The sequence below is a fragment of the Bactrocera tryoni genome, chromosome 3 (assembly GCF_016617805.1).
Source record: "Bactrocera tryoni isolate S06 chromosome 3, CSIRO_BtryS06_freeze2, whole genome shotgun sequence".
Lineage (NCBI taxonomy): Eukaryota > Metazoa > Arthropoda > Insecta > Diptera > Tephritidae > Bactrocera > Bactrocera tryoni.
The window spans coordinates 84,865,188-84,877,502 of NC_052501.1; the positions used below are offsets into that span (position 1 = coordinate 84,865,188).

General features: G+C 42.8%; 1 protein-coding gene across 1 annotated transcript; it reads left to right on the forward strand.

Annotated features, from left to right (window-relative positions):
• The first annotated feature begins 448 nt into the window (after positions 1-448).
• On the forward strand, positions 449-8,220 carry LOC120772398 (collagen alpha-1(I) chain-like). Its single transcript, XM_040100988.1, has 10 exons — positions 449-686; positions 3,247-3,297; positions 3,368-4,242; positions 4,310-4,733; positions 4,792-5,591; positions 5,654-6,193; positions 6,251-6,584; positions 6,666-7,800; positions 7,867-7,960; positions 8,020-8,220. The coding sequence occupies exons 1-10, from the start codon at positions 449-451 to the stop codon at positions 8,167-8,169; spliced, it is 4,641 nt and encodes a 1,546-aa protein (XP_039956922.1). The 3' UTR covers positions 8,170-8,220.
• The last annotated feature ends 4,095 nt before the right edge of the window (positions 8,221-12,315 follow it).

Below are 12,315 nucleotides of genomic sequence, written 5' to 3' on the forward strand. Positions count from 1 at the left end.
AAAACTGCAATTGCCCAACTGCCCAGCTGACCCAATTCCCCGACCACTGAAACGAAATGAAAGCCGAGCGTTCGCCGCCGCCTGATGCCGCTGCCCGTTGAAGCGTGTTACGGATTTCGGCTTTTAAATTTCACTTTTTCGGCGTTTAGTTTTTTATGCAGCGCGACTTCTTTGTCGCCCGCCATTTTTGTTGCACCGGCATGGCAGTTGTTTTTGTTAGCAGTTTGCTTATCCAAATCCTGTCATTCAAAGCCCTCGCGCAAAAACCTATGCTCATTTGTTTTTGTGTCGTTTTTCTATTCGCTTCCTTTATTTATTGTTTTTATCCACTTTCCCGTGCAGTTTATGATGCAGCAAATGGCTTTATGAATACTAAAGCTGCAGCATTTTGAATTTTTTGCGATTCAAATAAATAAAGAAAATCAACGAACAAAATCGAAAACAAAACATGAAGTATAAACATTCGCGGCTTCTATGCCTGGCATTCGCGCTGTGCATTTTGCTGGAGTTCGCTGCTGCCGGCAAGCCGGGCACGAAGCAGAAAACGAAGGTAGGTAAAATCAAGAAACATCGGAAGGCATTTATTGAACGACCACAAGCTGAGGAACCACGGCCTGGTGCCGATTTGCCGGGCGCTGAGGAATTCGAGGCGTACGACTACAACAACTATGAGGATGTGGATGTGGGTGAGTAACGGGCAGACTTATAGTTTAAGGGGTGGAACTTTCGTAACAATAATGGAACAATTCGTGTGTGGTAGTGTTCCTAAACATTCTTGGGTCAAATATTTTTCGACGAATTTTTCGAGTGACGAAAAATAACTTAAGTTGTTGTTGTAGCAGTTAAAAAATCCAGGTCCGTTCAGGTTATGTAGACCCAACTGTCGTGGGAACGGAAAAAATAACTTACAAGTATATGTCACTGTGGTTTAGCCTTAGAGAGAACAGAACAGAAGAAGCTTTCTATTAGACAATTGGCTGAACAATATTCGGAAAAGATTTATTGACTCTTTTGTTGAAGCTTTAGCGCAGATGTTATACCTATGCTTTATAAAGCAATTGTGGAACACGCAATCTAAAAGGACTTGTCGACCTGTTGTTGCTAATGTCATCGTTGAGGGTTCGATCGCAACTAAAATTGATATTTTCCGATATGTCTTGAGTTCAGATCCTGTTTACGGCCGAAGAAGCCAAGTAAAATCGAAATTTTCAGATATGCCTCGAGTTCAGATCTTGATTTTGGCCGAAGAAAACAAGTAAAATCGATATTTTCATATATGCCTTCAGTTCAGATCCTGATTTCACCCGACGAATCGAAGCAAAAACCGATATAAAAACCTAATTTCACTCGAAGAATAGAAGTAAAATCGATATTTTCAGATATTCCTTGAGTTCAGTTCCTGATTTCGGCCGAAGAAGTCAATGCGGATCCTTCAAGCGGCAATAGTTTTGGAAACGTGAACTATTATATGGTAGAACAAAGGTTGATGTTTTTGAGAAATGCCAATTCTTACGAAGTCCGTCTAAGTAAGCACGAAATCTCAGCTTCTACAGCTGACAAAAGTGAATTCTGCAAAAGCATTTACATGAATACTAATACACAAATGCATAAAAAGCGAATGCGTTATTCTTTGCTACAATCAATTAAATCTTTTTATGTGCGAAAAAGAATTACAAGAGATTTCATTAGTTGCTGACATCTTTTCGATTGACGTCTGTCGAACTTCATTTATTCATCACTTCATACCACACACATATGTATGGACTCACATGCACACGCACTCACATGCTTGCCTTTAATGATATCGCCATTCAATTTCAATTGCTCGCCCGACAACCTCGTTCGGCGCTAATTGGAGCGTAGCAAACTTTTATGTTTGTTGCATGTTAAAGAACAAAATTTCATTGCAACTTCATGACAAAAAGTGCACAGCAATTACAAATACATAAATAAGACAACAACAGCGCAATGTGATGCAACAAAATCAATGTGAATGATGCGAAATTTATGTCAAATAGTCGCTTGAAAAGAGCACATCTGCAAATCATAAATGAAATGAGTCCACTGAAGTGAGTGTGAAATCGATTAAGACGCTCGCTGACTTTGTTAAGAGTACAGTGAGCGCATATATAACAGTTTATATGATTTGCAAATTGAATAAAATTAAAAGATTCCCATTTAGCCATTATGGATTGCATATATTTTTAGTATGAACCATGCTGTGGAGCAAGAAATGGATTAATAAAAAGAGCTGACTGCTTGAGAGACAACTTCTTTGATATCTGAACTGTTCCATGGGCTATTGAGCACTGATATTACTTCGTAGTGACCTAGCTTTATAACAAGCTTTGACTGTGAATTAAATTGCCTCACAGGTATCAAACTTTTGTTATTGTTAGGTGTTTTCAGTGGTAAGAACACTGATGGGGTTACAATTGCAGTATTATAATTTAAATAGCGAAAAAGGTTCCGAAATTAGCGAGTTGTCAAGTTTTGAATGCAACGTATTCATCTCTAGACATGAAATATGAGGCGGCGCCCCGTCTTGTTGAAAATAGAGATCGTCTGCGTCGATTTCGTCAAATACCGGGATCAAAAACCTGCCTCATTTCGAAAATAGTCAATTTTAGGGGATATAATTGAGTTTCCTGAGTCACATGAGAACTTGACCAACCCCAATAGCGACAATTTTGTTTGTCGGCGAAGTCATTAACCTACCCGAGAAGATTATTCTTCGATGACTTTGTGAATTTTTCGGGGAACAGGAGCAAACGTAGTAGTTTTGGACAATTTTCAAGCGTTGAACCAAAGTGAAACTTGACTTGATGAAATGGAAATCCTTACTGAATACACTGTCGAAAATACGGGTCCGGTTACGCCATCCCTATTGGCAAACCCTACTGTAATGCTATAATTTTGGGTAACCAAGTTAGAAGAAAGAAGATCTTCCACGACGCTCAGGCTTCAAGGCTTGGACTGCATAGTGTACTATCTGATAGTTGACTTATGGAGATTGCTTATTTCTGTTCACGTTTTCTAAATTTGAGGGGTGCCGAGAAATTGATAGCTAGAGATTGTTGCTGAAGCTTCCATAGAGCTAAATGTCTATGAACTGTTTTGATCAATCAAATAGTTTTTCTTAAAAAATTAATTTGTTTTGGGCACTGAATGAATTATTGCCCAACACTTTTACACAATCATAGTACTGATAAATATTGTAAATTTTTTTTATTTTTTCCATACAAGATGCCGATGCCAATGTAGGTGGCCCCGATGGATTTGATACACATCAGGAAGGTAGGAATGATTGCGCCTTGCAGTGCTTCACTTCCTTCACTAACATGCTTTTCTTCTAATTCTTTGGCAGCCCATGATCCAGCTGTTTTGCCAGCTGTTGATGCCCCCAGTAATGTGGTTGGTGCCTTCTCATGCCTTTACGAAGGCAACTGGTATCGTGAAGGCGATGAGTTTACCAGCGAACGTGATGGCTGCACGCATCCTTGCTCTTGCATCGAGGGTAAGGTGATCTGTCGCGAACCCACACATTGTGTACCACCAACTCCAATACCAACAACGACCACCACCACTACGACTACGACCCAGCGTAATGTCGATCTACCAGCTGAAGACAATCAGTATGCTGGTGTTGCAACTGGTCAGCGTGGCTTACCTGGTTATCCAGGTGCACAAGGACGACCGGGTGAGAGTGGTAATCCGGGTTCACCGGGGGTACCGGGAGTACCTGGAAATCCTGGTGCGCCAGGTCCCATACCAGATATGAGCTATTATCATCAACAATTGGCTGCTGAGTATGCAAATTCTGAGAAAGGACCCAGTTCGCCACCATTTGTGCCGGAATTTCAATATTTACAATCATCAGTAGGGCCGGTGGGTCCACGTGGTCCACCTGGTAATTCGGGGCCATCAGGCCCGCAAGGCTTTCAAGGAATGCGTGGAGAGCCCGGTGAGCCAGGATCACAGGGACCACCTGGTTTGATGGGACCTCGTGGTTTGCCTGGAGCGCCAGGTAAGGATGGCGTGCCTGGTGAGGATGGAGAGCCTGGATTACAAGGTGCAGCGGGCACACCCGGTCCTCGAGGTTTACCTGGTATGCCAGGCATACCTGGTTTAAAGGGACATCATGGCTTGCCTGGTATTGATGGATCGAAAGGTGACCAAGGCGCTCCAGGTGAGAAGGGCAGCACAGGTCCGATGGGCGCTGTTGGTCCAACCGGTTCGCAGGTATGAATTTTGTATTATACTCTGTTTCATAAAAATTCACATATAATACATATGTATGCTTGAATAGGGTCCAGCTGGTCCACGTGGTGAACGTGGTCGTGAAGGCCCACCAGGTCCGCCAGGTATTAGAGGTTTGGATGGTAACCCAGGCGCAATAGGACAGCCAGGCGCAATTGGTAAGCCTGGTCCACCTGGTTTTCCCGGTAGTCCAGGTGCGAAGGGGGACTGGGGACACCCAGGTCCAAAAGGGGATCAAGGTTTGCAAGGCCCACGAGGTGAAGCTGGTCGTCCTGGTGCTGCTGGTGAGCCCGGCATGCCCGGTCCACCAGGCAAAGATGGATTGCACGGTGATAAAGGATCAATGGGCGCGCCTGGTATCGCAGGTCCGCAGGGTTTTCCTGGACCCCGAGGCCCTGATGGCTTATCTGGAAGTCCCGGTGAACCTGGTATAAAAGGAACTCCAGGACAACCAGGCGAACGTGGATATAAAGGTACATTATTGTTGTCTTTTCAAAAAGATTAAGTGCTGAACAAACTGTTGCTTTGTAGGTGATCAAGGCATTAAAGGTGAATCTGGCCAACCAGGTCCTCGTGGCTTACCAGGAACTGTAGGGCCAGAAGGAAAACGAGGCAAACGTGGAATGCGTGGACCTACGGGACCATCAGGTCCGACTGGAGAAAGAGGATCACAAGGGTTACCTGGTCTACCAGGTCCAGATGGCCCAATTGGACCCAAGGGTACACCTGGGGACCGTGGCGTCCAAGGTCCACCCGGCATAAAAGGAAGTACCGGTGACGTAGGACAACCCGGTGTACCAGGAGTTCAAGGATTACGTGGATTACCTGGGCGCATGGGACCTCCAGGAAAAACTGGCCCAGTTGGAGAAAGAGGAATTCCTGGTGCAGATGGAAAACCTGGCGAACAAGGACCACAAGGTTTACAGGGCATGCCTGGACCTATGGGTATTCCTGGCGATAAAGGCTTTACTGGAGAACCGGGTAAAAACGGTGAACCGGGACCGCCAGGCCCACAAGGGCCTCATGGAGATAGTGGCAAAGATGGTTTGCCAGGAGCTCAAGGTCCTCGTGGTCCCCCTGGACAGGATGGTGAACGTGGAGAGCCTGGAAGTGCGGGTCCAAGAGGTTTTCAAGGACTTCCAGGTGTTGCTGGTAATCCGGGAGCTCCAGGAAAAGATGGTTCTGCAGGACCGCCAGGACCACAGGGACTAGTAGGGCCTGCGGGATTGCGTGGAGAACGTGGCTATCCAGGTGAGAGAGGCCCAGTTGGTCAACCTGGAACACCAGGGGAGCGTGGTGAACCAGGAACCCCAGGAAATGATGGACCACCGGTATTAATTTCATTAAAAAAACTCATTTGTATTTCTTTGCAACTAATTTTATTATTTTTTAGGGGTCCCCTGGAAAACCTGGCGCTAAGGGTCATATGGGAGCGCCAGGAATGCTGGGATTACCCGGACCCAGAGGATTATCTGGACCACCAGGTGGAAAAGGTGAACGTGGAAGTCCAGGACCGTTTGGGCCGGAAGGACCGCCTGGGCGTCCCGGTGATCGTGGTCCTCAAGGTATAGTAGGACCGCCAGGAGCGCCTGGTGAATCAGGAGAAAGAGGTGAGCCTGGAAATCCCGGACCTCCAGGAGAGCAAGGCGCTGCAGGTGGTCCCGGCGAAAGAGGGCCAGCTGGATTGCAAGGCCCACCTGGTTTTCCTGGAGCACCGGGTTTGGCAGGATTACCCGGCGCTAAAGGCGATCGCGGCTTAATGGGCATCAAGGGTGAACAAGGCAGTATTGGTCCTCACGGTCCTCCTGGTGAACAGGGTTCAATTGGTCCGGTAGGTTTAAGCGGTGCGAAAGGAGCTCGCGGTGAACCAGGATTAAGAGGAGAACCCGGACTAAGTGGTTTACCAGGCAGGCCAGGAGATCAAGGACCACCGGTAATAATATTTTTAAAATTGAGAAGTACATATACAAAGTGAAGACTTATGTTATAGGGACAACCGGGCAGTCAAGGATTACCGGGTGTAGCTGGTTTTCCAGGAGCGAAGGGAAATCCAGGTGAAACAGGACGACCAGGAAACCCAGGATCTCCAGGCTTGCAGGGACCGCCTGGTGTGGAAGGACAAAAAGGAGATACTGGAAACGACGGACCACCTGGCCCAACAGGCAACCCAGGCCCTCCTGGAAATGTTGGTGAACGTGGAATGCCGGGTATATCTGGACCACCAGGGCCTGCAGGCTTACGAGGCTTAAGAGGTGTTGCTGGTGAAGCAGGCCCACAAGGAAACCCAGGAAAAGATGGTGCTCCAGGTGTACAAGGATTACAAGGTAGGTTACTACAAGATTTTAAATACAATTGGTAAATATTATGATATTAATTTCAATACATCAAATCTGTGAACTTTGCAGGACCTCAAGGTTTGCCTGGACCAATGGGTGAATCTGGGCCAGAAGGACCGCCTGGAAAACCAGGTCCACCAGGTATTGCTGGTCGTACCGGGGACAAAGGACCTCAAGGACAACAAGGAAATCCTGGATCACCCGGCAATCCTGGTTTGCCCGGACCACCTGGTGCCATGGGACCATTGGGTTTACAAGGCGAACCTGGTCTAAAAGGAGACATGGGTTTGCCCGGTGTTGAAGGTCCACAAGGTTTGCGCGGAAAACCAGGCCCGCCAGGCGTTGAGGGACCAAAGGGTGAACTTGGAGAGCCCGGTCCAAAAGGTATCAAAGGTCATCGTGGTCTTATTGGTTTGCAGGGTATGCCAGGTCAGCCAGGTCTCAAAGGTGACGTAGGTTCACCTGGTATACCCGGACAACCCGGCAAAGTGGGAGAAATGGGAATGCGTGGCCCACAAGGCCGTGATGGTAATCCAGGACCCATTGGACCTCCTGGTCAGCCAGGTCCACGTGGGTACAATGGAGGCGATGGAAAACCAGGACCTATTGGTCCAGCCGGTCCACCAGGACCACCAGGTCCACCCGGCGAATCGGTAGGATACGATGTTGCTGCACTTACTGCATTGCTCAATCAAGGCCAAACTAAAGGTGAAGATTTTCAAGGTGATCAACCCAGTCTTCTACCAGATGGACTTTCCGATGAAGAGAAGCAAGCGATGGTTATTAAAGCGTTCGAACACTTAAAGGCATCTTTTGAAAGATTACGCCGACCAAACGGACAACAAACGGCACCAGCTAAGACATGTCGCGACCTCTTTGCTGCTTACCCTGATTACAAATCTGGTGAATATTGGATTGATCCGAATGAGGCCGATCCACGCGATGCCATACTGGTCTATTGTGAACGCGAAACACGCGGCTCTTGTATTTTGCCAAAACCACAGGAAACACCAGTCTTAAGCTATGCAGGTGCTGAGCGCGAAACCTGGTTAAGTGAAATGCCGGGTGGTATGAAGATCACCTATAAAACGGACTCACATCAATTGGGCTTTCTGCAATTGCTATCGGCTAAGGCCACACAGAAGATCACCTTCAATTGCCGCAACACCATTGGCTATTTGGATGAAGATGAAACGAAGAATCGGTAAGAGAATATCTTTTGTGAGATCAAAGAGAATTGCCACGTAAGAAAATTACTTATTGATTTCAGTAATGGTCTAAAATTGTTATCATGGAACGATGCTGAGCTAACACCCAAGGGACCGTTACGTCTGCGTTACGAAGCAGAAAGTGACGAGTGCAGGGTAAGTTATTGCTGACTTTAGTAAAGAGTTGAAATCTTAATTTTTTTCTCGCCTTACAGCATCGCTCGAACGCTTGGGCTAAAACCGTCATCACCTATAAAACTGAGAAGCCACAGAGGCTGCCAATTGTTGATATTAAAATCAGAGATGTTGGCGAGGCTAATCAACAGTTCCGCATCGAATTGGGACCGGTGTGTTTTTATAATTAAAAGGAAACTAACAAAACTCTCTCGCTCTCTTAGACATAAGTTATTTTTTATATTCACATATGTATATTTGCTTTAACTCAAGCAAAAGACTTTCAAAGCATTTTTGCTTAGCTTAATTAATTTTCTTAAAACTCAATGAGAATGCTCATAGATTTCTATTTACATACGTATGTCTATGCTGTTGGTATATTTTTAAGAACAATATATGCACTTTTTGAAAGAAAATATTTTAAATTACCTTCTGGAGCAGCATTAACATGTTATAGTGATTCTGATAGGTAAGCTCATCAAATGATAAAAACTTGACATTTAATTTTTTGGTTTTGAAAAACGATAGCCCGCTTTTGGAAATCAGTCACTACAAATCTGGCAAAAATTTAGAAATATAATTTCCCATTTGTGTACGTTAATTCGGCCATAAGTAACAGTAATTATTTGAGGTAAAGTCATGGACATCTTAGAGGTGTAAGTAACCATTAAGTCTATCTGCTTTTGCACGAGATTGCTATGAAGTTCTTTTGTAGTGATAAGCTGCTCAACAAACTGGATCATTCGACGAGCACCGGGCCGACGCCAACACATGGCATCTACGCGATTGTGGTGCCGATGCAAAAGGAAATGCACATTGCACGTTCCTCTTTGAAGGTGCTGCGGAGGCAGAAAATGTTGGAGTTTCTGCTGGAAGAAATGAACGAAATGGAAGAGGCTCTACAGCCGCAAGGAAAGGGTTTGTGGCAGACGATGGCTTGCCGGAATCCATGCGATCTTCTGCTGTAAACAAATTGGTTGTGACTTAGTGAAGAACGCGCGTTGATTACAACTAAGTTTTAAAGAAAAAAATTTCAAATAAATGTAAATTCATGTCAGAAGCTGGGTACGAATATTTTGGAACGACAAGTTCTTAAAGCGCTCTAGTAACATGAATGCTAGCTGCTATGAGTCGCGGTTCGAGTTTTGTAGGTACATTTTTTCCTTTTTTCAGTTCATTACCCGTGTGCTGCACGCCATACTATACACCTGCGCGTAAGTACTTATTTTCTTCCTCTGCATCTTGTAATTCTCATTATTGCTACTCGCCCACACTGCTGCTACGTAACAGCCTCTAAGCGGATTGCCACTATCTCCTTCGATACATTCATCTGCAACTTGTCTAAGACGATTGATTGTGTTGCGCTCTACCCTGGCAAGTAGTCGAACATTTTAATTTGATTTAAATGCAACCAAATCTGCTTGCATGGTATTTGCAGTTACCCACACAGACACACGCACATCCAGAAACACATACAGGCATGTATTCAGTGCTGTGTTTGCGCTGTTTTGTTTATTTGTATGTGTTTGGGTACAACTGCAAGCGTGTGTGTTTGTATTGAAATTGTTTGCATTCGTGTAATTTTGTTTGCTTGTATGTGAGTGCGAATGCGTGTGTTTGATTGGAAATTGTCGACACAAAACTTACAACTTTGAGCGGATTGGGTACACAGCAGAACACAACAACTTTGTAAACATGTTAATGTGCTTGGTAATACAAATGCAAGTACATTACTTAGTTTTTACATATATACATACATATACTATATATGTATGTAGCTACCGTGTTTGCGTGTATACGTCGTGCTCCATAAGCTGAGTTATGTAAAGGATTGAAGATTGCTGTCTCAGTTGTAGAACGGTACTAATTCATAAATCAATGTGAATATACATATTGATTAGTACACTTGATTAGAATTAAAAAATAATTTTGAGAGAAACCACAAACTAGCTTACTCATTGCATCCAAGTTATTGAATATCAAGTAAATGAGCTTTTGAAAAGCAATCTATGTATGTAACGGAGCGCTCTCTCTAAAATAATTATAAAGAGAGAGGAAGTTAGTGATTTATTAATAGTTACAGTTAAGTTTATCTGAAAGCTTTACATTTTTTACTCTCGTGAAGACAACTACTTTTCGATTCCTTAATTTTTACATGGGTTTCCTCGAGCAAATAAATGCCTATTTGCATTAACTTTTTCCATATCAGAAATTAAATATTTCATGAAAACTTTGTATTATTTCAAAGACAGCTCCACTCATTTGTTGGTAAAATCATAATTTCCGTACGTCACTCGCTTCTAATCAGCTTCGAATCCAAATTCACACATTTTATTTTTAATATTTGCATAAACTCAATTTTTCCACATTTGTTGTTGTGTGACATTTTGCATTATTCTGCCAATTCCTGCAGCAATGTGTTTGTGGATTAATGACGTTTGAAAAATGTAATGGAAAACATGTGGCATATTTGCAACAAATATTTGATTGACTGGTTGCATGCAACATATAGCAATTTCCGCGCTCACACAAGCCCACACAATTATGAATTTTAATTCAGTGTGGTTATTGACGTGCTTTCCGTTACAAATGTCAAGCGCGCACATATGCCCTCACGCCTATCTCTGTGTGTGTGTGCGAAAAATGCATTTATTGAGCTATGAGCGCGGCGGATAGCAAGTTGCACACGCTTTGCACGTTTTGCGCTCGTATTTGCTTTTGTTTGTTATTGTTTTTGTTTGTTTGAAAGTATAGTAAACAATTGCGATTTAAATGAATTTATTCAAAATTTCATATTGAACAATGACCATTCAAAAAATTATTGCAATATTTGATATGTCGGTTTTTCACGCTTTCGGCGTTGCGTATACGCCGCGGCGGGCGCTTTAATGAACACATTCTCCCTTCGCCTTTTACTTATATTGGAAAGGTTAAACTATTAAATTCTAAGCACTATGTCAATTTGAATTACACTTAAGCATTTTTTCAGACTTTCCGCCATTTTTAAATCAATATTTTACATGAAATATTTGATAGTCGAAAAATTCTTTTCGTATTTTGTTAATAGATGTCGTTGCAGTCGTATATCTCCAGTGTTACCAATCACATTGGGTTATACCATATAGTGTTGGAAGTGCGAGATTTTATGCTTCATTAATCCAAAAACAAATTAAATTCAGGGAAGTTGAACAAAAGTTACAGCTGTTCAAAAATGAGTGAAAATAATGAAGGAATTCGTTATATTTAGAAATTTTTGTATAAAAAAGGAAAGAACGCCATGCAAACCACCAATGAAGAAAACTTCTTTTCCACACCTGCCTTCACACGACTTTCAAATATTATTTTTCTTAATTGTTGTTGGCTTAGTTTGAAATTCCATAAATATGAGAAATGCCACTCAAACTGCTAATGAATATTTTCAAATGAATTTCAAATGATTTTTTCAAACACATTTCTTCATCACTAGATCCATTTCATATCAAATCTGCGAAATGTGTGTTCATGATTTTTATGTACTACTTTTAATAGCAGAAAACGTGTGTTGACGGAGATAAATGGCAAAGTCATTCGAAGCTACTGATTCAACACTTCTGCTCTTGACAAATTTAATGCATTTTTGTAGTTGTGTTGGAAATGAATACAGCTGGCAGTTCAGTATAGGCCAAGGATGGATTGTGTTGGGAAGAAATGTTTCTAGCGTTAGTCATTTAAATATCATATATTTAATGACTTTACACATATGTATATGCATATGCTCTCAAAAATGTTTAACTGTATATGTTTCTTAGTCGAAAACTATGGCTGGCATTTGATATTGACACTGAGAGCATACATACATATATATACAGAACGACAGTAAAGGTATTATTACTTGTGAGTCTTGGATATATGCTTACGACCCGGAAAAATACAATCAATCGGCCGAATATCGTGCGAAAAGTTACGTTATGTTTGATGGCTGATCAAAGATCGCACGTGGACTGCTATATGTAATTCTTTATGAAGCCATAGAAAAGAAGAACTTCTGTATTCGAACTTATAAATTCGCAAAACGCTTAGTAGCCAATACAAATTTGCATAGGCGTTTAATTTTCACTGCCGCTAGTTCGGTGATATGTCTGAAGGTATGCGCTCCGAAGTATTTAAATCTTAACCTCCCAAACGAGAAGTCTAATAATGAGGTGTTTGAGGTTTTATTCAACCCCAAGACCGTCCAGAGCAGTAACCACTGCTTACGGTAGGACGTTATTGAAAGCTCTCTCAATATCAAGGAGGGTTCCAACAGCGAATTCCTTAACCCTAATGGCTTCCTAAAGCCATGACACGATAGTATGCAG